At 41.0% G+C, this 25,478-nt stretch overlaps 1 protein-coding gene across 3 annotated transcripts in view; it reads left to right on the top strand.

Moving 5' to 3' along the window:
* PDK3 (pyruvate dehydrogenase kinase 3) overlaps positions 1-24,345 on the top strand; it is a 138,963-nt gene extending 114,618 nt beyond the window's left edge. For all 3 annotated transcript variants that reach the window (XM_033850127.2, XM_033850126.2, XM_033850125.2), the window contains 6 exons: positions 3,455-3,531; positions 4,824-4,925; positions 5,332-5,442; positions 7,571-7,684; positions 8,967-9,106; positions 13,595-24,345. In XM_033850127.2, the coding sequence (XP_033706018.1) occupies positions 3,455-3,531; positions 4,824-4,925; positions 5,332-5,442; positions 7,571-7,684; positions 8,967-9,106; positions 13,595-13,625 (575 nt within the window). In that variant the 3' untranslated portion in view covers positions 13,626-24,345. The remainder of the gene's footprint in view (positions 1-3,454; positions 3,532-4,823; positions 4,926-5,331; positions 5,443-7,570; positions 7,685-8,966; positions 9,107-13,594) is intronic.
* Positions 24,346-25,478: the final 1,133 nt, after the last annotated feature.

The raw sequence follows: 25,478 nt of genomic DNA, 5'->3' as shown, positions 1-25,478 counted from the left end.
GACCAGGTACACAGAGCTCCACGTCAGCCTTCCCACTTAGGGGGAAATCAACACCAGCTCTCTCAAACAAACAATCCGGTTCCTCATTCTTCAACAAGAATTTTACGACCAAGATGTATCAGACCTCGGGCGAAAAACCAGCAGCATGAATGGAAACCTGACTGGCATTAAACTTCTCAGCTGCGCTGTCATGGTCAGAAGACCCCTCTCCCTCCCCCCTGCGTTTTTTTTTTTGGCTGTGTTGGGTCTTCGTGGTGGTGCACGGGCTTTTCACTGCAGTGGCTTCTCCTGTTGCGGAGCACGGGCTCCAGGCACGTGGGCTTCAGTAGTTGTGGCTCGCGGGCTCTAGAGCACGGGCTCAGTTGCTCTGTGGCATGTGGGATCCTCCCGGACCAGGGCTCGAACCCGTGTCCCCTGCACTGGTAGCCGGATTCTTAACCACTGCGCCACCGGGGAAGTCCCTCCCCCTGCCTTTCTAAATGCTGAAAGAAATTGATTTCAAATCCAAATTCTGTACCTGGTGAAACCTCCAATCAAGTGAATCAGAGGTATAAGGACTGAGAAATGTATTTCCCATGCATAGCTTTCTGAGGTAGTTTACGTGACTGACCTAATGGTGTGTATAATGTAGGTATAAGAAATAGCAAAAAATACTCTAGAACCTCAATCAAAAACAATTTGAGGATGATGGCTGTGCAGCATGTTTGGAAAGCAGTTGATTCTAATTTGAAAAATCTTAAAGAATGGAATGGATCCCATGCAATAGAAAAGAGGCTGGAAGATCTCAGTGATGTGGCAAGGAAAGCATATGTCTCTTGTCCGGTTACCCAAGAAGAGGAGTATCAGAAAGACATGGTCCAAATATTCGGCAACCTTAAAAGGTAACATGATTTTGAGCAGTTGGAGGTGGATAAAGTGAATCCATTTCACCTTAAGGCTGGTAATATTCTCCTTCAAGTGACACATGACTCATGACACATTGGGCTCATAGGGAAAGAAATGTCACCCTGGTCTATTCCTGTGGCCAATCTGCAGTGAGCAATATTTACCTGGTTATGTTACCAACACAATCAGTGTTCACCTTTTTTATTTTTTCTACAGGGAACCCACTTTATTTTTTTAATTTTTGTTGAAATATGGTTGACATATAATGTGTTAGTTTCAAGTGTACAGCAAATTGATTGTTGTACATGTATATATATGAAGCAATATGTAATATTAGATAAAACAGAATTTCACGTGCTGAGAATCCATAGGAACTGATAATAAAAGTCAAAACCTTTTTTAGTTTTAATATTTTTTATTGAATATGGTTGACTTATAATGTGTTAATTTCTGCTGTACAGAAAGTGATTCAGTTATACATATATAGACATTCTTTTTCATTATAGTTTATCACAAGATATTGAATATAGTTCTCTGTGCTATACAGCAGGACCTTGTTGTTTATCCATCCTATATATAATAGTTTGCATCTGCTAGTCTCAAACTCCCATTCCTTCCCTTCCCTACCCCTCCTCCCCCTTGGCAACCACAAGTCTGTTCTCTATATCTGTGAGTCTGTTTTTGTTTCGTAGATATGTTGATTTGTATCGTATTTTAGGTTCCTCATATAAGTGATATCATATGGTATTTGTCTTTGTTCTGTCTGACTTCACTTAGTTTGATAATCTCTAGGTCCATCCATGGAGCTGCAAGTGGCATTATTTCATTCTTTCTTATGGCTGAGTAATATTCCATTGTGTGTGTGTATGTGTGTGTGTGTGTGTGTGTGTGTGTGTGTGTGTGTGTGTACACGCCACATCTTCTTTATCCATTCCTCTGTCGATGGACATTAGGTTGCTTCCATGTCTTGGTTATTGTAAATAGTGCTGCAGTGAACATTGGGGTGCATGTATCTCTCGAATTATGGTTTTCTCAGGATATATGTCCTGGAGTGGGATTGCAGGATCATATGGTAGCTCTATTTTTAGTTTTTTAAGGAACCTCCATACTGTTCTCCATAGTGGCTGTACCAGTTTACATTCCCACCAATAGTGCATGAGGGTTCCCTTTTCTCCACACCCACTCTAGCATCTATTGTTGTAGATTTTTTGATGATGGCCATTCTGACTGGTGTGATACCTCACTGTAGTTTTGATTGCCAGCATCACTCTTCTTGCACTTTGGGGCCACTATTAAATAAAATAAGTGTCACTTAAACATAAGCACTACAATACTGTGACATTGATGTGATAACCAAGGTGGCTACTAAGTGTCTAATGGGCGGGATCTATTGGACAAAGGGATGATAGACGTCCTGAGCAGGACAGATCAGGAAGGCATGAGATTCCATCACACCACTCAGAACTTATGAATTGTTTGTTTCTAGAAGTTTCCATTTAATATTTTCGAACCTCGTTTGACCATGGGTAACAGAAACTGCAGAAAGCGAAACCACGGACAAGGGGATATTGCTGTATATATTACTTAGTAGTTTAAAAAATAACTGATCATCAAAAGGTTCAAGATTTAGAATCAAAAACTCTTAGTTCAGGTGTCCAGTTCCAGGCCTCCTCCATTATGGCAGGCCAGTTGCATAACCTCAGCAAAGCCTGTGTCCCCAGCCACCCACCCTATGAGCCACACAGTATTGTCATGAGAGTTCATTTGGGTAATGTATGTGCAAGCTCTTTGTAAACTGCTAAGAAGCAAACAAATGATTGCTCTCCTTTATATTACTATTAATTACTCACTTTATTAGAGGAAGTAGTTAGGTTGAAATCATAACATGGGTGTTCTACTTGAGAAAGCTTACGTAGTTTTGGTCTCTTAATGATTTCAGGTCACGAGGAGGAGGAAAGCCTAAATTTTCTATTATCTACTCTATATCCTACTCTGGGATTCTGGGTTTCTCGGATTTTCCTCAGAAGATCCCTGACACAAGGAGAAAGGACTGTAGGTCTCTGGGAGTTGGTCTGCTAGCTGCGAGTAGTATGCCTCGTTTGTCATAATTTAACAGAACTTAACATTACTGTTTAGTCCAAGTCTCCAAGAGGACGTACCCCTCTACCTCTGTGGCTTCACATTCCCCTGGCTGACCACTGGGGTCAGTGGTGGTGGTGGAGGGTGTCCCCCATTTTGAGAAACACCAAGTGATATTTGGATGACCTTATGTAATGCTCTGAACATTAGGACGTAGGTGATGATATTCCAGTTTTGCTCAACTAAGTTCCAAAGAGAGAAATTTGCCTAAGGTCACATAGCTGGTAAGTGAAGGAACTGGATTTCACCCCAAGTTTGTTGGACTTCAAAGCACATGCTTTTGCTCAGCCCTGCCTTTAGAGTTGGAAACCTACGTTGGCCTTTTGTAGAGTTCTTTTTTTATGTACTTGGAAGAAAGGATGCAAAGAACATTCTTGACTTTCTTCTAGTTTTGATCCTTACTCATGGACGGTTTTGTCTCTGTTTTCAGCCAAAGCTCCAGACAAACCTATTCAGGTAGTTTATGTGCCCTCACATCTGTTTCACATGCTATTTGAGTTGTTCAAGGTAAGTGGAATTTAAAAACATGGAAAGAAGTCTTCATTTTAAATTACTTTGATTCAGGGCATAATGGATTCATCAGATTAGCATAAGAAAAAGGTTTTGCATAACCATTTTAAAAATTCTATTTCTGATGCCCTGTGGGTTTTATAATTTGTATACTCTGAGGTGAAAATTTGCTGTGTATAGTATAGTCTTCATGAATATTAGTACATATTGATTTTGAAGCTTAATTGTAAAATAAAAGCTTCAGTGGCTTTATGTAAAATCCATACTGTTCTTTCTTCAGAGATGAGCTTAGAGATGCTTTTCAGTTTCCAGATCTGGCAAAGGCTTTATTGGTGGTAGTCAGATCAAAATAAAAACATGTTTATGCATCTTTATGTTTCTGAACATTAACCATGTCGGTGCATTATCAGTTGTTCCGGTCCTGAAAGATACGTTAACACTTTTACACATTTGAGTCAGTTTAGAAAATTCAGAAGATCTGACAGAGGCAGGGGGCAAAGATGTGGAAGGGCTGGACCAAAAGAGAAAAGACTGTCTATACCTTAAGCTGTTGCTTTTATTAACCAGTAGCTAACGGCATGTAAGTAGCAGTATTACAGGCAGAAGGCATTTGAGCTAAAATTTCATTTCTTCCAGTGTGTAAAACCCTAAACCAAACACCTGAAAAATCAGTTATGCTGATTTGCTTCCCAAAATTATGTTACTGATGTGACACTTAAGGTTGAGATGGGCATTCAGTTGTGAACTTGCTCTGCAACAGCTGTGGCTTTTTCAGAATTTCTTTTCACCTGACATTTCTTCTACTTTTTTTTTTTTCCAGCCAAATGATTAATTTTTGTGGGCAGCATGAATCCTCTCAGGCTTTCCGCCTTCTTTAGAGGAAGGGTGCTCTGTAAGTGCAGACTGATAGTGGGATTTAAAGCACACGCCAGTGAGCCTCTGCAGCCTCATTACACGCGATAAAAACATCCCTCTTGGTTAAGAGTTGAATAATTTAAATACCCTGAAGCAAAATCGAAAACAGGAAGGAAAGGAAAATAAGCATTTAATATGGTGGATGAGACTAAAACGAGATAATAACGAAGTAGAGCATCAAGACATTTTTCCTTGTTCTGAACACACGTTTAGTTAAGTTCTTTAGAGGGGAAAAGAGTGCCATATAAATCCAACTGATCTTTGCCCCCCACCAAAGAAACGGTGTGCATCGGTAGCCTTTCGCCAGTTTCTTTTTTTAAAGTTGTAGTTTGTGAGTTGGTGGCATGCTAAAAAAAAAGGTTCTGTGATTTCAGAACTCAATGAGAGCGACAGTGGAACTATATGAAGATAGAAAAGAGGGCTACCCAGCTGTTAAAACCCTTGTTACTCTGGGTAAAGAAGACTTATCCATTAAGGTAACTCTTTATTTGTACGTATACTTGAATTATCAGTTAATTTAATAGTGTGTAAACATCGAGGAATCAAAGGGAAGGGAGGAGAACTGACAACTGAGTGTCTTATTTGTAAGTACTGCATTTGATCCTTGGCTTGAGCTACCTCGTTTAAACTTCGTTGGAACCCCATTTTTTAGGGGGCTGAACAAGATCTCAAACCCAAGCGTATTGGAGCCTAACCACACTTGCCCGCCTCCTTTGTTTTACACTGTTCACAAAGGGACCATATTTCGTTGGGGGTTCAAGTCCTTGCACGGTTTAGAGTAATCTAGTATGTACTTTATTTAATGAACTCCTTGCCTCCTACTAAGTATAGATTGATGACTTCTTCTTGTTTTTCTTCCTTTTCACATTTTGTACATTACAGATAAGTGACCTAGGTGGTGGGGTCCCACTACGAAAAATAGATCGTCTTTTTAACTACATGTATTCAACTGCTCCGAGACCTAGCCTGGAGCCTACGAGAGCCGCGCCGCTGGTAAGCCTCTGAAACCGCTGCTAGAGGAAAGACCATTCGCTAGAGAAGGGACAGAGCTGGCTCTTTCCCCGGGTTGTCGCATTAGCCTTGTTGCATTTGTATGTTTCCCGCATGGTTTGAAGGAGGGAGAATTTTATGCCACTGCTGCTTTCTTTATGACTCTTTTGGACTCAGATTTCTTCTCTAATTTGTGTCTAAGAAACACTCAGAGCTGAGTACTTACCTCCCCAATACAGAGAAAAAATATTTCCCTGTGGTTAAGACTGCTTCTGGAGCACCATTTACCACCTGGCACTCCCCTTGGAGGGGGTGGAAGTGTAATAGCAGGTGAGCAGGGAACAGCACAGCGTGTCTGGCTGCAGCTGGCCCTGGGCACTTTGGCGCTGCATACCATAGAGGCCCAAATCACCCAGGACCTTTGAACTTCCCCCGCCAAATTTGTTTATATAATTAAAGTGTTAAATTACGAACACATTAAATTTTTTATATAAGCAGGAAACATACAGGTGGCGTATGCATTTTCAGAGCCCTTTCTGTCTCACTGTGGAAATAACCTTCAGGAAGTGAGGAAAGCCTCTGGTTACCATGGCAGCATTTAGATCCTGGTAGGGCCACACTTTCTTCCCCCGGCTGAGTGTTTCTAATTGACAAACAACAACTGAACCCTTTGTCATTAAGCACAGCAACATATCTGTCAGTCTGCAAAATGGTTCAGAGTGTAAATTTTCATTTTTAAGTTGTACCTGACTGACAAGCACGTAAGATTATATTTTATATGTATGAATAAAATCCAACACTTAACATCATTTATTCTAGACAGGGTTTAACACTGCATATTGAAAACGGAGAGGAAGTCGTTTACATAGGATTCCAGAAAATTCTTGAAAGGTCAATTTGAAGGCCATTGCCTTGACCAGTTTCTGGTACCTACTTAAATAAATGTCAAAAGAAAAAGAGACACTACAGGCAAATCTAGAACCTTCCGCAATTGTTGAAAAGGAGTATGGATCGTCTGTTACAGGTCTCAAAATAGCATCTTGAGGACAGCTGTGATGTCATCTTTTTTTTTAAATGACACTGAGCAAAAATGACACTCTAAAAAATGTGCATCCCACCTCCCATTTTATAGTTGAGGAAATGAGGTTACTGGTTTGCCCAAGGTCATTGAGCTCATTATCGTCAAGCTGGCACTGGCCATGTCTGTATTCCTTCCAGTGTGCCTGGTGGCTCTCCATTTGAAGAAATGCTTCCACTAGCATCTCTCCCAGTTAGTCAAGTCTCCTCAGCTTTTAAGTGGGCGTGTGGGTATGTACTACTAGGAAACGTTAACTTCTTCATCGAACACCTTACTATGTTACAGCTCTGTGCCGTGACACACGCATTTCTTTTTCGGAAATATCCTCCCAGACAACTCCTGTTGATCCTTTGACACCCTGTCGGTGGACTTAATCAGAGGGGTCGAAGCTTGAGGAACAGCCCCTTCCCCTCCACCCCAGAGTGTTGGAAATTAGTCTCAATTATTCCTATCAATATCGGAGACCTTTTTTTTCTTCTCCCAACAACCTGTTACTGACAGTCAAGGTTCTATGACATAGAGGTATAGGAGGGTACTGGAATTGTTTTCTTGTCTCTAAGAATATATGGACTACCACATGTCAAAATATTGCAGCGTTCCCAGACCCTTAGGAAGTAGCTCTTAGGAGATTGTTTTCTTTTCATTGTGTTAGCCTTGGTACGGTTAGATTTCAACTCCCGTGCTGCTCAATTTAATTGAGCAAAGAAATCATAGTGGAACTTTGGAATGATGTGGTTTACTTTGGTTTCTGGTTCAAATTCCACTTGATTTGGGATTTAACAATGCTAACAATTTGCTTTAAAACGTTCAAAAAGCCTTAGTCCAAAATCGGAGTATTTCTGTTCTTTTCCAAACATGTGAGAAGTATTTTTGCAGGGTGAAAACAGATTGTTTGCCATAGATGAGCATATACATCATTGTAAAGTTTGGATCAATAATTTATTTGCTTTAAATATGAAGCAAGAATTTATTATAATCTTGCAGATGGTCCTCAGACTCGATGTGTTAGCGTTTTGTGCCCGTCTCACCGTATTAATTTTCTTTTCTCGGTAGGCTGGATTTGGTTATGGCTTGCCAATTTCTCGTCTGTATGCTAGATATTTTCAAGGAGATCTAAAACTCTATTCTATGGAAGGCGTGGGTACTGATGCTGTCATTTATTTGAAGGTACTGCATTTTATTTCTGTTATATGAAGCCATCTTTACTTTTTAAAGCTATAAGTTCTAATAACTAATGGAGAATAGCACTATATCATCTCCTATATTCAGCTCGGATTTACTCCAGTTTTACGTGAAAACCAAGTTATGTCCTACCCTTGATTTTATGCTTAGATATAGCAAAATAGGAAACATGGAGAGGTAAAAATTTAAATATTGATTTTTAAAACCATAATTCTAAGTTGTGATTTTTTAAAAAATCGTATACCCATTGAAAGGACTAATCTAAAAGGAGACAGGTTTTCATAAACTGAATTCTCGTAGTCTTTTGTTTTAGAAACTTGCCGGCTTTCCCAAAGTTGCAAGAATTCAGTGCTCATAATATGGTTACCTAAAAGTCTGATCGAATAACAAAGTTCTCTGTAAAACAAGTTTTCTCATTCATTGGTGGAGTCAGACTTTTATTTACTTCTAAACTCTAGAATATTTGGAGTATTTTTTGAATATGTGATATGGGCACATAGTACAAAATTTTAAAGCTACAAAAGGGAGAACTAAGTCTCTCCCATCAGTGGCCCAGAGCCACCTGGTTCTCCTTCCCAGGGGCGACCATGGATGCCAGTTTCATGTGGAGCCTCATGGAAGTTGATTCTGCATTGATAAAAGTATGGGGGGAAATCTGATTTTTTTTCACACAAATGATTATTTTAGCACTTTGCTTTTTTTTAACTTTCCAACGTATCTTGGAGATCTTTCCATATCAGTTCATACCGAACTGGCTCATCCTTTTAACAGCTGCTTAGTGTGTTATATGTTATATGATAAGATAACCAGTTATTTTGAGTGTGTATCTTAGATGCCAATGCATATAAATGATATGCTATTTGATATCACTTTATGAGCTTATATTTATACATCTACTGTGTATGAAACTATTTCTTCAGGGCCCTCTGGGAGAACAGTTGCCCAGTGAACAGTAGTGTTTGGTCTAAGACCATATAGTCAAGACAGTTGAATATCTCACATCAGTATTAACTGAACTAAAATAGTTTTTGTTTTGCTCATGTGTACTTCAGTACTGGTTTTTCATGAAACCAGTACTTTCATAGAAAAGCTTTAATTTCATCCTGATCAGTCTAAGTAACTTACTTAGACTGTAATTTTAATATAACTCTAAAAATATATATATTAATAAGGTTTCTAATGTCTTAAATAATAAAATTTGGGTCAGTATTTCATGTGAGCAGGATGACACTGTGGACCTTTGGTGTCTATTTTTGTTTCTCCTTAGGCTCTTTCAAGTGAATCATTTGAGAGACTTCCAGTTTTTAATAAGTCCGCATGGCGCCATTACAAGACCACACCTGAAGCTGACGATTGGAGCAATCCCAGCAGTGAACCCAGGGATGCTTCCAAATACAAGGCGAAACAGTAATTTACCACTTTTCTTTCTATTATAAAGTATCTGATTTTTCTCCAGTGTGTACCAGCCAGACGATTGATATTTTCAGCCACATCTTTGTGGTTTTATCACTGGAAAAGCAAAGTGATCCCTAAAGAAAGGATGGAGTAGCTTTTTCACCCCAGACAGGAAGGATAGCAAGAATTGGGTAGCCAGAGTAGCAATTCCAATAGAGGCCTTGATGTTCTAGGAGTCCTTGCCCTGTGGAGGTATCAAAAGCAGTAAGCAGGGTTTATCCTGCTTCTTTAAAAAGGAATTAATTTGTAATTTGTCATCATCCATAGACTTCACAGAAGAATGTTTAGAGGAAGTCTGTAGGTGGGTTGAAACTGGAAAAATAAAGAAGTTAAAGTTATCAGTCAAGGTAAACAAAATGTGGTTTATCCATCTAACAGAGTATTATTATTCAGCCCTTAAAAGGAATAAAGTTCTGACATGCTACAATATAGATAAACCTTGAAGTCATTATGCTAAGTAAAATAAGCCGGATCCAAAAGGACAAATATTGTATGATTCCACTTACGTGAGGCACCTAGAGACAGAAAGTAGGATGGTGGTTGCCAGGGCTGGGGAGTAGGGGGAAAGCGAATTTAGTGTTTCACGAGGACAGAGTTTCAGTGGAGAAGGATGAAAAAGCTCTGGAGATGGATGGTGGTAATGGTGGTACAACACTGTGAATGTACTTAATGCCACTGGACTGTACACTTAATAAAACATTTTTTTTACCATCTTAACCAGGTGGTAAATTTTATGTACAATTTACCGCAATAAAAAAATGAAAAAGAGGAAAATTATCAATCATAGAATAACAAGTTTCACTACTTTGTGGTAATAAGGACAATAATCCAATCTTTGGTTTCCAGTTTTCTTTTTCTTCTGACTGCCTTTAAGCTCCAACTCTGCTAGCAAGAGTAAGGGTTCTGATTATTTGTTTAATTTCAAGTAACCTTTTAGTAATAGAAAAGCAGTATATGAACATTGTAAAAAATTAGGAAATATAAAAAAGCAAAAAAAGAAAAAAAGAGAAACTGCTGTATTCCCATAACCCAGAGATTACCATTCTTAGAGCTTTATCTGTGTTCTTCCAGCTATTTTGCTGTTTGTATACATGTATGTGTATTTTTCCCCAAATGAGATCATACTTTTCATACTATTGTACAACCTAGTTTTATTTCATTTAACCATCTCCACCTTTCCATGTCAATACATTTTCATCATGAAAATTCCCCTGATTTGTCCAAACAACAAATCAGTTCCAAGACCACATAACACATCTGAGTAGGTCTCAAGCTGTTTTTAATCTAGAACAGTCTTTTGTTGTTGGACCATACCAGTTGTCCTGCAAAAATGTCCCACCTTGATTTGTTTGATTTTGTCTTTGAAGTTTTATTTAATTTGTCCCCCTTTCCCTGTATCTCCCATAAACTGGAAGTTCATCTAAAGGCTCAGTGGAGCATTTTTTTGCTAGAATATTTCATAAATACTCTTGCAGAATTACACTCTGAGACCCATGATGTCTGGTTGATCCACCATTAGTAATGTTAAGACTGACCGTAATTCAGGTGATGACCGTCTGATCCCTCCATAGTATAGTTAATTTTCCCTTCTCAACCAGAAGGTAATCTGCGTACTGTTATTTTGTCATGTTATTTCGGCACCATGCAACCATCACCTAATGGTTTTTAGCACCAGCTGATAACTTTGGCCTTAATCAGTAACTTTATTAATGTTTATAAAATGATGAGTTCTTTTTTTGTTAGTATCATTCCTTTGGCAATTATTAGCTGACATTCTCCTATAAAGTTCTTCCTCAACAACTAAGGTCATTTAGGTACCTTTTGAAGTACAGTTCCTCCTGGCAAGGCAGGATAAGCATTTCAGTCTTTCCCTTTAATTACCAATTTTCAAGGTAAGAAGTTGAGTTAAAAACCGCCTTAAATTTGACCAATGAGTTTCTGGCTTTCTCTTTTTTAAGTATGATTACAGATGTTGTAGATTTTTATTGCTTTGATATGTTTCAGTCAATATTTAACATATATATAAAAAGTGTTCAAATCTTAAGTTTATAACTTAATGAATTTTTACACCTGTATTTCCAGCACGTGAAAAGGCTGCTTTCTAGTCAGACTCTCCTCCTTTTTCCCTCCTTACCATGTAACAATTATTCCAACTCTATCACCTATCACTGTGTCTGACTCTCTCACTGCTTGAACTTAAAACAAAAGGAAGATACAGTGTGTGCTCTTTTTGTGTCTGGCTTTCTGTGAGGTTCACCTATGTCATTGCATGTAGTGGCCATCTTTTTGATGCTAAAACTGGCACACCTTTGGCCACTGGAAGCTATTTTGAGCCAGATCCTTTGTGTTCCATTGATAAAACCGTATTCATCTTTGAAAGCTTCCTTGCTTTCTGGCCCAAGATGATGTCTTAGGCTTATCTTACACTTTGCCTAGAATCAGCCATTTTCCTCAAGGACTCCTGTTTCCTTTTAATGGGTATTAGAGACCCTAATCTGGGTGTTGGAGGTGTACATTATACCTTTTCTAGTCCCCTTTTCTGGGCAGAACTATAAAATACATATCTTTTATAAGATCATATTATATTTTTATTCGATTTTAACATTGTAATGTTTCTCGCTAATATTTTTTAATTATTTATTTATTTATTTTTGGCTGTGTTGGGTCTTCGTTGCTGCATGCGGGCTTTCTCTAGTTGCGGCAAGCGGGGGCTACTCTTTGTTACAGTGCATGGGCTTCTCATTGCAGTGGCTTCTCTTGTTGTGGAGCACGGGCTCTAGGCGCTCAAGCTTCAGTAGTTGTGGCACGTGGGCTCAGTAGTTGTGTCGCACGGGCTTAGTTGCTCCGCGGCACATGGGATCTTCCCGGACCAGGACTCGAACCCGTGTCCCCTGCATTGGCAGGCGGATTCTTAACCACTGCGTCACCAGGGAAGTCCCTCGCTATTATATTTTAATTGTATATATTTCCTCTTACTCTGAAAACCTTGATTCCTAACATAGTGCAATAGAAAGGTATTTGTATGCAAATAGAGTTTATATAGCTTTGTGATTTTGTACCTTTATAGTAGCATTGGTCTTTTCTGATGAATGATATAAAGGCTATCTATATTGATGTTTATTCTTTTCTACGGACGTCTTGTGATGGACCTCTGTGCAATATTGCTGGACTGGTCACTCACCTCAAATGATGAAATCTACAGGAGTTTGGTTTGTGCACGTGAGTGTGAGTGTACACACAGGTGTGTGTAGACACATACGCACACCATCCCTGGCGGAGATTAAGCTAAATTAGCTTGAAACCCATGGATCAGTTTCCCTTGATTCCATTTTCAGTCCGTATGTAAGTCAAGTAGCATGTTGGGCATCAGTGTGAGCAGTTAATTCCAGCTATGGCTCCGGTAGGGGGAGTTATTTGAGTAGCGCATAAGCAGTCTTTATAAACATTAAGGTCCATTTGGATTGTTAAAAGATGGCCTTTGTTGAATATTGTTTTAAAGGCTGTTTAGGGCTTCCCCGGTGGCACAGTGGTTAAGAATCCGCCTGCTAATGCAGGGGACATGGGTTCAAGCCCTGGTCTGGGAAGATCCCGCATGCCGCAGAACAACTAAGCCCGTGCGCCACAACTACTGAGCCTGCGCCCTAGAGCCCTCAAGCCACAGCTATTGAAGCCGCGCACCTAGAGCCCGTGCTCCACAACAAGAGAAACCACCGCAATGAGAAGCATGCGCTTGCCGCAACTAGAGAAAGCCCACACGCAGCAACAAAGACCCAGTGCAGCCAAAAATAAATAAATAAATTTTTTTAAAAAGTCTACTTAAAACTTTAAATAGTTTAGGAGGTTGTATACTGCTGACTAAGTATGAGCCTTCATTTCTAATATCTTAGACAAATTTTAGCAGAAAGCAATTTTTAAGATTTTAAAATGGTTAGCCTGATATTTCAGTTATACAAATAGCATAATTGGTGGCCACCTTGGGAAAGTATTTAGTAGGAATGGTAAATTCACTAGGGGAAAGAGAAATCCTAAGAAAATTCATTTCCTAAGCAGATTTTTAATTACAGCCTTACTGAGATATAATGCAGCCTTTTAAAGTGTACAAATTCAGTGGCTTTTGGTATATTCACAGAGTTGTGTGATCCTCACCCACTGTCTAATTTCAGAACATATTCACCATCCCCCAAAGAAACCCCATACCCATTAGCAGTGATTCCTCATTTCTAATGAGGTTTTTAACTGAGAGGAAAGAACTCTTTTAAAGTATATATAAGTCATTAAATGGTAATTCATTTTCTGTAGTAACCATAGAGAATAATTCTGAGATAAGGCACGCGTTTTTGCATCATCACTGTAACTAGATGCTCTGAATAAGTCTCGCGTAAAATAGAGAAGGTTGTCCTCATAAACTCACTGTGGATATTCCCATTATTTTCTTTGTAGGGACAAGTTCAAGACTAACAGAACTTTGTAAAGAACTGAATGCTTCGGTCCTCTCCATGAAGAAAAGATGGTCTTCTGCAAGTCACCCAGAAAGAACTCCTTTCCTCCACCAACTCTGCGTGTGGCACTATAGTTAATCCAGTGTTTGAATGTGTATTTGCCCTCTGTATGAGGTGGACCTTCTCCACAGAAGTTTCCTGTAGCTACTTCAGATCTTCCACTAAAGTAGTAACTTGAGTCATTTTTCGTAGTACGTTGCCGTGGTTTGGTTTGCGCCTGTCATAAGGGGACACAGAACCTCGTTAGCACTCGCCTCCTCATACCTCTGTCCTCGTTATCATAGAGTGTCTACAGTCTCCCCAGATTTCTCAGCTCCCTCCCCACTGCAGATACAGCCGATCTCTACTGTTGCTCTTTGTGACCAAATACCATGTTTGTCCCAAACCACCAGCTAAGGCCTGAGGAGTCCGGAAGTTGAGGACGTCAGCTTAGCATGTCTTGATAATTCGGTCCCTGGGCCCTTCCTTTCTCTTATGCATCCCTCCTCACTCTCTGATTTAGACTTTGGCCTTCTTCCATCTGACCGGATTCTCATTGTGAGGTATGGGTAGTTTCGTGTTAGATCTTCCTCTTGGATGCATAGGTTTTATTTTGAAATTCATTTGTATACTTCCATTCTGTCAATTAAAGCGTTCCAAAAGTTGTCTTGGAATTTTTCACTTAACTGCTTGGTTTCAAAGATCTTAAGTGAAAGTCTACCTTCTGGTCGTTATCAAGTTCGTAAAGAGTGGGAAGTGGAATTTTTATGCTTATGTAACAGTTTTACCTCTGAATACTGTCCTTTTGTCATGTTATATTCCTTTGTAGTTTTCTAAGTCCCTATGTGATGCACTTTACTAGTTGTAAAATAGACCGAAGGGAAAAGTTCTTTCTAGTTTATTTTGAAAAATGCCCCAGGTCTTCATAATTTATATTTTCATGAAGTTTAGCCGGTTTTAGAATTGTCTATCTGATTTTCAGCATAGTTTATTTTTTGCTGGAAGGTGGACTTGGCAGAGGACTTGAGGTGAGGAAAGAGGAGCCATGTTGTATTTACTCTTAGAAACGGAAGCTGAGAGTCCAGGTTAAAATTCACAAGTTATAAAGCTCCACAGGATGTGTTTCTCTTCACTATAATTTTTCGTATATTTATGATCTACTTTGACTTCTGCTCTCTTTTAACATCCATATAAATGTTCCCATCCAGTGTTTAAGTATTGAATTCACTGAGTTCAGAGCTGTCACTTGTAAAGTATTCCTCCTCCTTCAGTCACAGTTTTTCCCTGGGTGGAGTTGTGCGCTGACCAGCTGCGCTTGGCTTGATGTCACCTCTGTTTCTCTTAGTTCCACCAAATCTGATATTCTTTCATTTTATCATGTTACCTGAGCTCATGATTAGTTCCTTCATCTTTAGAAAGACCTCATCTCTCCCATCCTTAGAAGGCTGTCATCAGGGGACTCATAATTAGTCAAGAAAAAGACCGACGTACTTCCAAGATACGGGTGATGAGGTGGTCCGTATGGAGGTCTGTTTCCTGAAGACTGAGTCAGTGTCTTGGGAATGGGGCTGTTCCGTATGATTGTTTCCTTGTGGTATAAAGATGTAAAAATAATAGCCCTTTATTTTTAAAGACTCCAGCTTTCTTCTAAGTTTCAGATCATCTATCAGTATCTTACTTGGCCTGCATTTCCAACCATAGCCCTTTACACTTTCACTTGTGATGTGCTGTAAGGGAAGGAGGCAGCAGTTTCCGGAGTGTTCCCTCCTGCTTTGTTCTGTGTGCTTGAGGAATTCCCATTGATTGATATGCCCTCACCCCAAGCTCCATGTAAAGGTTGCAGATGGAAAAGCTGATGTGAAAAAAGCCTATGATCTTCCTCCCTTTTTAGGTCTTTTTCAAAAGTAAAGATTTCTTTCAGTGTTTTAATGACTTAACTGGTAGTCCTCTGCTGACACACGTTTTGGCTTACTCATATCCATCTGACACCGGGACAATCTTGCCTCACCTGTCTTTGTTTTCTGCATTAAGAAATTAACTTTGCTTCCGAAGCAACCATCAGAAGAGTTTCAGAATATCTTGCATTCACACAATTTAGCTGCCCCAAGTATCAATTTATCCTTCCTGATGGCCGTACATCATTCCCTGAACCTAGGTGCATCCCTCTGGCTGGTTGCTGTGCTTTGTCTCTGTGTATCTGGTCACATTTCTACATGTTGTAAAGTACATAGACATTAACCGTCTTTCAGCTAAACTTGTTTAGTCCCCCCAAATTGCCCTGCATTTCCCTCTCATTTACTCAACTTTATTTTAAGTATTTGGGGACAGTGTCTACTATTTGAAGTAGGGCCTGGAACATAGTAGGTGCTTAATGAGTATTAGCTGAATTAGTGAATGGAGATTGACAGACATTTACCTTGGATGGTGGGTAACTGTCTTTGTTTCCAAATTAAAAATAATTCAGGTCAGGAGCTGTGAGCTGTGGAAGTACTGAATTTCCTTTTTATAGTGCTAAGAGGTGACTTGAAAATGGAGAGAAACAAGAGGAAGGAAGTAGTGATGGATCCATGGGAGCCATCTGATCCTTTCTTTGTCTCTGAATGACTGATTTTGACTCCTTAATATAGTGGGTTCTTGCCATCCAATCAGGTGACATGGTTTTATACCCTTGCTTATAGATTCCAGAGAACTTTCGCATACAGCATCCTATTTGATCCTTCCAGTGCCACGTGGTGGACCATGCAGGTATTATCTCTCTTTTTCATATGAGTTCCAAAGCAGTTCAGTGGTTTGCCACGGTGGCATGGAAGAACCAAAGTGAGTAGTTGGGTCTTCTTGTTCCTAGGTCCATGCTCTCAGCGATGCCCCAGGTAATTAGCATTATCTCTTTTTTGAGGAATTTCTTGGGTATATTAACCCTCAAGGGTAAGATATAAACCAAAATTTTTCGGTAGTGTCAGAGAATTTCATTCAGGAGAGGTTTTCTTTTGTGTGTTTTCATCTTGGCATAGTTAGTGGAGATAATCGAATGGATTTGGCGGCTGTCACCTAGAAAGGCAGCCGACTTTAAAGTGTATAACTGTTGGTAGTTACTGGAGTTATTTAGACTTAATTCTATGTTTGAATGAACTCAGTGCTCACTGCCAGCCTTCTCATACAATGACTCCACATTCGAGAGTCGATGCTTTTATCTCTCGGTGGACTGGATTACAGTTTCAGTTGGATTTTCTCGCATAGTTACAGATGCCTTTCTGTTGCCGTCTTTTATGAACAGTAACTTGGCTGTCTCTCAGATTCTTGGATCACGTCTTTTTCCCCTCAGTTCTTTGGAGACATCACTCTGTTGTCTTCTAGTGTGTGGTGGGTCTGAGAGGGCTGAGTCCAGACAGATTTTTCTTCCCCTTTTGTAGATGAACTGCTTGTTTGCCCTGAGTACTTGTGATTTCTTGTTTATCCTTGAAATGCAGTAACTTCATTCGAGTGTGTCTCGGGGCCAAGAGTTATCTGTTGGCTTTTTCTGGTCCTCGGTGAGCATCAGACATTGACATTCGGGCCTTTCTGCGTTTCTTACCGGTTTATCGGCTCTCTTTTTCAACAGTCTGCCCCTATATTGACTCTCTGTTCTCTGTCCTTCACATTTATCTTTCCTTTGATTGCTTTTGGTCTCCTTGTCCTTCTTCCTGCTGTGTGATTTTTTCCCTCAGGTCTTAACCTCGCATTTCACTGATTCTGTTTTCTGTGGTATTGATTCTGGGCCCCAGTGCTTGCCATGTGGCTTTCACTTCTGCTGCAGTTTTCTTTTCTTTTTTTTCCCTCCGTGTCTTTCCTTAGCTCTGCCAGCTTTTTCTCTCATTGTGTTTTCCTCTTTGACTCCTTTTTTTCGTTGCTTGGGAAGCTGAACTCTGTTTTCGTGGATTCTGAAATGATTCTGTTTCCAGAGTGCATTTTTCTGTGTTTTGCTTCTTTCATTCCTTTTGTGTTATTTTGCTTTTTTCTTGTTGCAGAAGTATCGTGATGGCTTTTTTCTGCTTATTTGTTGGTCTTTGCATGGGACCATTTCTGTCTGCCGAGAAGAGTGTGGATAAATCCTCCTTGACTTCTCCTTTTTCAAGTGAGAAGCATTTGATCACCTGCGCCCCTGAACTGTAAGGCTGGATATTGACGGAATGTAATGGCAGAGGCTGTCTTTGTTTTCCGTTCTGCTATCTGGACGCGGGGGAAGGAGGAGTGAAGCAAAGCCTCCTTGGAGTGCCTTCCGTGGACACTGTTGAATCCTTCGCCCTGGGGTGGGGGGTGCTGGGTCCCAATGGGGGAGAGGATTGCCCTCGAGTTTCCCCATGTCCATTAGACGTCGCCCCAGCAGGAGTGTGGTGGGTTCGTCCCTCTGCTCTGCTGGGTTATACGTAGTCAGTATTTGTGTGTTTGGCTCCAGAGTTACTGTTTCTCTCCTCTGCACACAAACGGCGCACCTGAGATGTCAACCTCCCCTCCTAGTTTTTGCTTCGGGAAACATGCCCACGCAGTGTGCCCTCAGCTTGTCTTGACCGCCACCAGGCTTTATTTCTCCAAGTTAAGAAATGATTGGTAGAGTCCTTTGGAACGCTCTCAACAACTGCCCAGCAACTGTGGCCTGCTTGACAACTTCGAGAACCCTCCTCTGATTAGTCCTCAGCTTGGTTGTCAGACACTCTCCTGGAGTCCTCGGTATGGGGTGGTGGCTTTTATTAGTTTCCCCATAGACAGCTTCTTTTTCAGCTTTTGGATGTATGTGTTGAAAGGCAGGAGCACTTATATAAACATGAATTTACTCTGCCATCTTCCCAGCAGTCCAGCTGCCTAAACATTTGACTTTGAAGATAATGTCCTTCCTAATCATAAGCTATGTTAGTCAACAGATGGAACCAATATCGCTAGTAGGAAAGCACCATTAATAACTTAATACAAGGTTTTTGTTTATTGTTCTTTGTGGAAAGATAACTTTTAACTTGGGTTTCTGGTCCATTGATTAGAGAGATCAGTACCTTCTGGTTTGAAAACAGGGGGCATATGACATTTTCATGAACTTAAAAAGTTACCAGCCATTGACAGTGATTTATTAGTTAATTAAATATGATGGAATATTTCAAACTAGCACATAATCAGAATTATCAGGAGAAGTTTAAACTATTTTTTACTGACAGGTTACTAGTTGAGCTGCCCAACGGAGGGTGGTGACCCCGTGAGAGCTTTACTGTGACACAGGTTTTCTTACCTGTCTTTTCATCAGCCCGTCTTAAAATGTGGTTCATTAAGAAACAGAAAGGAGTCAAGTCCTCATCAGGATGATTGCTGATATTCATGAATATACCTTGAGATGGTTTGTAGGTCTGGGACCTGCTGTCACACAAACTGACATTTCAAAAGTGCATTTATAGGGGGATCACAGATTGGGGGTTCTATTTCGCCTATTTGTAGGATTGAAGCCTCCTTTCCTCAGTGGGCAGCGTATTCCACTGGGCACACTTTCCTCACCTTCAGAGCCGAGCACAGTGATCAAGGAGCAGGGGTGACAGCCTTGCTCAGTGCATCTAACTCCACCCTGTGCAGTGCCTTCCCCTCAGGTCAGAGTGTTGGCCCTGGTTCCGTCCTGGTGTGAAGTGCACAATGGAACACGTGTCCATGTGTGAGGGACGGAAGAAGTGAAGGTGGCAGACAGAGGAGTTGTGGAAAGGAAAGCCGTGTTCATTCCTCCGTTTAAATAATAGCGAGCATCTGCAGCGCGCTAGAAGTGCCCAGGGCTGGGCACGTGGCAGTGATGACAGCAGACGGAAGTCCTGGCCTCGCGGGGCTCACGTTCGGGCAGGGGGATCAGACGAGACACTCAACGAGGAAAGTTTCTAGTACAGTTGGGAGAAAAATAAAGGCGGGAAGGGGGTTGCAAAGGACGAGTGGTGGTGGAGGCACCGAACCCTGTAACTGTTGTTTTCATTGTCACGGATGGATGGGTTCCTTGGACGAGGAGGCATTGGTGAGCCCTGAGTTCTTGTCTCCTTTGTATCTGTTCATCTGCACGTGGAGAGGCCGCCTTCTGGGCCTGGCTCCACGGGGCGCTGTGACTTTGGGTCCAGGAGCCGGTTGAAGCCCTTTGCGGGGCAACGTGGTAAGGTGGGAGGAGCCAGCTTTGATCGTCACATTGCACTGAATGGTGTGGGCTGCTGTTTCCTCGTAACGAAAATGCAATCAGAGCAGCTTCCAGATGTGTCTTTGTAGAACTTCAGAAATCATGATTGAAACCAAATCTTCCCAATTCCAGCTTCTGGCTGATGATGCTGGAGTGAAAAGAGCTGCTTGTCAGGAGGACGTGAACGCTTGCGAACTGGTTTGAGACGTGGAGGAAAGGCTTAGCCGAGGCGGCTTCCCTCTCAAGTCCGTAGGTTGGCATTAGCTGTGTTCAACCCCCAAAATGAAGAAAATAAAATGACAGCAATATCGAGGTCACAGAATCCTTGAGAAACCATTGTTTCTGCCTTTTCTTTCATCTGTCTATAAAACCTGGACTTGAATTGCCTAGGATCCCAGTGATGGGGTCAGTGGAGCCGGACGCGGGCAGCTACTCATGTTGGGACACAGGTGGCTCTCGGTGGTGGTACTGCTCCCTCGGAGGCAGCAGCAAAGCCGGGGAGGACACTCGGTTTTCTGACACCTGCCTGGCTCGTCCCAGGGAGGGTAGAGCCGAGTGCTGGAGCAGGAGAGGGGATGAGTTGAATTATTCCCATAAGTAGAGCCGATTTGTCATCCTTTAAATTGACTTATTTGCATATAAATGAAAGCACCTTAGGGCATCACTACTGAAAGCCTCCAAACAAATGTCTGATGCAGTTAAGTGCCTGCATTAAAAGAAAGCCCACCCCTTATCTCGCATTCATATCCTCGCAGCGTTTAATAAATCCGTAATAGTATTTGACTTCCCCTCTCTGTATCCTTTTCCCTCCACCACTGCCAGACTCTGCAGGGGTGGCTCACTTCCCAGTTTGAAGTGGTGACTTCAGTCTTTGATGGAGTCTGCACATCTCTTGAAAAGGATAAGCAGTAGAGTTTGATACCTGGAGTCCCACGGTCCAGTTTGGACTATTGGCAATATTTTTGGTGGGATTTTTTTTTAACGTTAGAGAAATGAGTAGTAGATTTGTGGTAATAGTGGATCCAGGAAGCTTGCGGTGGAAAAGAGGATGAATTTAACCTGAAAAATATTTCTCTGTTCTATAAATCTCTCAGTGACATTTGGATTAATCAAGCATAATTAAATGTAGTTAGATTTTTGTCAGACTGTAGTTGAAAATAATATTCATCTATGAAGAGGGTAATATATTCTGTAGAAATTTTATTAAGCACTTTAGTTAAGCAAACACCAAGGAGAACAAAATCAGCCTCAGGAAGGTTAATTACTAAAAAAACACAAAGTATAGTAGATTATGTAAATCATTTTAATTTTGAATTACTATGGCTTGAGCTTTCATTTACATAGAGAGGTATTTTGGATTTGTTTTTCATATCACATTTTCCAAAAGTACAAAATGGTTATTGCATTCTTTAAAAGTTCTCATCATTTGAGGATTCCATTCCATTGCTTAACTTTTTCATGTTACATAGTTTCCAAAACTGAAGAATTGCAGTTGCATTCTTTAAAATGCAACTATTTTGTCATCCCACTAAGTTTGTTATAATTGTAAGAAGTCTATTTTTATTTCTGTACCTTTAAAGAAGTGATCTTTTAAGAGAAGTATTGGGAGAGAGAATGTATGTGAAAGCATCCCGCCCGTGCCTGGCCTCTCCCTAAATAAAATAATTTTTTTTTTAAATAAAGTAGAACAGAAGAGTTTAGACTATAATAATAAATCTTTTTATTTTAGTAATTTCTTTAAAGGGAGAAGTGAAGAGATCAAATTGATTTTATAAGTTATATTTTTTTGTACTCAGAGAATTACATTTTCACTACCCTTGCATGTCTCAGGGATAGCCTTTGATAAGAATCCCCATGAAAATCTCTGAAAGTCTATCCTGGTGTGCTCAGATTTGATAGTTCTTGTCTAAATTTCTAGAGCTAGAGTTTCGAAAGTATTGTCATCTCAGGAACACAAGATTACCCAAGAAACTTGAACTTCGTTCTTATCAGCACTCAGATTCTATGTGTTTCTAGGCTTTTTCGTGATAAAAGGACACCTAAAAGTCCTAGGTTTAGTAGGTATACAAAGACCTCTTTATCGCGCTTCTCTGAGATTTTCATAGAAAAATCCTGGAATTTGATTTTGTTGATAATTTTGCTTCTTGGCTTTTCAGTGAAGATTCTGTTTCCCATTGGATTTGAATCCTTTTGGGATAATAAAATTTCACTTAAAAGCACATTCTATTAAATAATTCTAACTTTTGCCAACCTCAGAATGGCCTGCTGACTTTTGCAAATGGGCCGAAACAGCACAAATGTCAAAGATCATATGTACTCTAAGCAATATGTTCGCCCTGCAGTTAGCGAAGTGAAGAAATGTCTAATCCTGGCACTTATGACTGGCTTAATGGCTCTTCAGTTCATCTCTGCCTTCCAAATTCGTTGAAAATGACACATTTAGAATGGAATGCTTACTGATTACAGAACTAAATGTTTTAAAATATTCTTACCTTGAGATTCTTTTTGGGAGAAAATGGAAAGAACCTTAACATTCGGTTCTGTTTTGGCTCTTCATATATGCCAGGCATTAAAAAGGCAATGACAGGGCTTCCCTGGTGGCGCAGTGGTTGAGAGTCCGCCTGCCGATGCAGGGGACGCGGGTTCGTGGCCCGGTCCGGGAAGATCCCACATGCCGCGGAGCGGCTGGGCCCGTGAGCCATGGCCCCTGGGCCTGCGTGTCCGGAGCCTGTGCTCCGCAACGGGAGAGGCCACAACAGTGAGAGGCCCGCGTACCGCAAAAAAAAAAAAAAAGGCAATGACAAAAGTGAAATCTCATTGGGCGTCAAAGGCATTTGCCGTTTGGCCATGCTTGATATACAAGAGGAGTGATGAGGGGTTGGCGAAAACAGGCAGGATGAGTATAAAATGTTATATTGCTGTTTATAATACATCATGGCACCCCTTTCTTATAAATTCCATCTTTTGTCACTTGAACTTTTATATCCATGGGAAACCTCAGTCAGTATTTTAAAAGGCACTATATTTACATTAAGAATTGGCCTGTGCCTTTATCTAAAACACTGCTGAGGTTACTATTCCCCATGTTTAATTAGAACAAATGTTTTAGAATAATTACAGCTACAGCCTGTAAGTGTAGGGATCTGAAAACACTGAAAACCACCTGCCGTTGGAGAGGGACCAGGCAAGATCGCAGGCTTCGCAGCGTGGCTTGCCGATCGCCATCAGGACGCGGGTTTTGCCTGGTTGTTATAACCAGCATTAAACCTAAAATAGAAGGGGCCTGCCAAGATCCTGTATCTGCTCCCTTTTTCTCTAGCTGCCTGTGTAAGTCTTCCAGGGGAAAGCATCACATAAAGTCCTTTGATATCTTGCTTTTTACTTTTAAAATTCCTGTTAGAGCTGGCACGTGAATTTGACCAATAAGTTGTGCATATGCTTAAAATTCTTTTTTAGCCTAGACCAAACTAAAGGTATCTTGGCTCTGAGGAGACAGCCAAGGCAAGGTTTACCTAGAAAGTAGAAAGTATTACGTATTTAAAAAGTGCAAGTTGGCTATATTCAGTGTCGGAGGAACTGAGCTCTGTTGCCTCTTCCATCGTTTCTCTTACGTTCCTCGTTGTTATTCTGTCCTCTCGCTGTGCTGCACTGGAACCGAATGCTCCACTCTGATTAAAAACCCAGGCTGTGGTCGAGTCCGTCCTGGACGACATGACGCATGTTTTAGGAGAGTGAACCCTATCACTTTAGCATCCTGGCTAACCCTGATCTCTGCAGAGTTCCTTGGTGTTAAAGTCATCTGAGATTGTAATTGCTGCTTCAGGTTTATATACTCATCGTGCCATCTGTTGGTCTAAGTTCACATCCTCACGAAAGTACATGAGTGCTTGTAACTTCAATATTTCCCAGATTTAGAACACAAGTTGTGAATAGTTAAGAAATGCTTGAACCAAATAAGAAAAGTCAACGTGGAGTAAAATATACCATTGTGAACATATTTAATGCTGCATTGAAATGTGAAGTCACTTGACTGATTTCTTCCATCATAACTCCTTAACTCATAAAAGCAATGTCTAAACTGGGAACAATAGCTGATTTAACAAGAGAAGTAGAGTAACGTATATATGAAATGAAAGTTCATTACAGTGTTCGTACCCCTAAGTCCAAATCTGACCTGGTTGGCTTTGGGCAGCTGTCGGCTCAGTTACAGTGAAATGTACGCGTGTGTCCGGTGTTCACGAGCTGCCTTGTTGTTTGTAGAGGGAAGCCCGGCCCCTCGTGTTCTGTGCTCTTCTGTGGCCTGGCTGGTACACACTGTTACGAGTGAAGAATTACTTTGGTTTGAGGTAATTTGTCGCGCCACGTTCCGTGGAGAAAAGTGGTTTGTTTTTGTGATTGTTGGAAAAACACGACCGGGGAAGTGTGTGGCTCAGATCATGTTCCCCATCGGTCGCGGAGCCATCCTTGGTGTGTGTCAGAGCCAGACGAGTCCTGGAGCATGTGGACAATTGTGTACTACAGTCATCGAACAATAAAGTGGTAGTTGTGTTTCACTGTGCGTCCGTGTGGTCTTTTCCTGAGCTCTTGTCTGTAGTCTCATCCGTCCCACCTGTAAGCTCCGCCTTCTGCTCGCTCCGTTTCTGGAATTCAGTACGTGAACAGCACGAAGCACCTTTGCAAGTTGCTGGGAATGGGCAAGAGTGCATTTTAAAATGTTTATGATCACTCAGAGGAAAAACAGGTTCTTTGGATTCTCTGTGGCAGGGAACATACAGCTCACCTTTGGGGGGAACATCCTACTGGCAAAATAAACTGCTTAACAGTGAATCGTTATAGCGGTAGTTTTCATAATACGATCCAGGGATTGGAGAAAGGGGACTATATAATATATCGGCCAAGCCAGGACACTTTTGACAGTGAGAACGAGCACTGTTAATAATTATGCTGTAAACCACGTCAACAGATGTAAACTGGGACTGTCCTGGACAAATTGGGATTGACTGGCCGTGGACCACCTACCCCAGAATTACCTGAGATGCTGGTTAAATGCAGATTCCTGGGCTCTGCCTCAGCTCTTCTGATTCAGATTCTCTGGGGTGGAGGCCTAGGAATCTTGATTTTAACAAATGCCCCAGGTGGAATTCTTTTAAAAAATGTAAGTTGGAAACTGCTGCTGTTGGTTCCGTGGTCTCTTCTGAGGAGCTGGTGCAGCACTGACACCAGAACCCAGTGCCTCCAAAGACACTTGGCTGCACTTAGGTACTTCCTGACTGACTGAGAGATGGGGTCTTCGTGTTATTTGCCAATGTGTCATTCTTTTACTAAGTCTTCAGTGATGAATGGGTGTCTTTTTTCAAATTTGAGAGCTGCACAACTGCCTGTCCTGTGTTCTCATCACTAAAAAACAAAACGTCTAGAAAGTTTGAGGCAAGAAACTTCGGTTTGGATGATTCCTGGGGAGTATTAATGTCAGGAAATCAGCATGTTTGCCTTGGTTCCCCTACCGGCTCCCTGTTAACTGTGCTTTGGTATCTTCATCTATTAAATTAGGGAGTTGGACTGCATGATTTCAGGGTTCTTTCCAGGTCTGATGTTACAGGGCTCTCTTTAAAACCTAAAATGTGAAGCAGTTACTAATCAACTGCTGTCATGTTGTGCTGTATCTTGCCCAAAGAATACCAAACCA

The sequence above is a fragment of the Tursiops truncatus genome, chromosome X (genome assembly GCF_011762595.2).
Source record: "Tursiops truncatus isolate mTurTru1 chromosome X, mTurTru1.mat.Y, whole genome shotgun sequence".
NCBI classification, from domain to species: Eukaryota; Metazoa; Chordata; class Mammalia; order Artiodactyla; family Delphinidae; genus Tursiops; species Tursiops truncatus.
The sequence above is the reverse complement of the archived record's forward strand: the minus strand, read 5'-3'. Positions and strand labels throughout refer to the sequence as shown.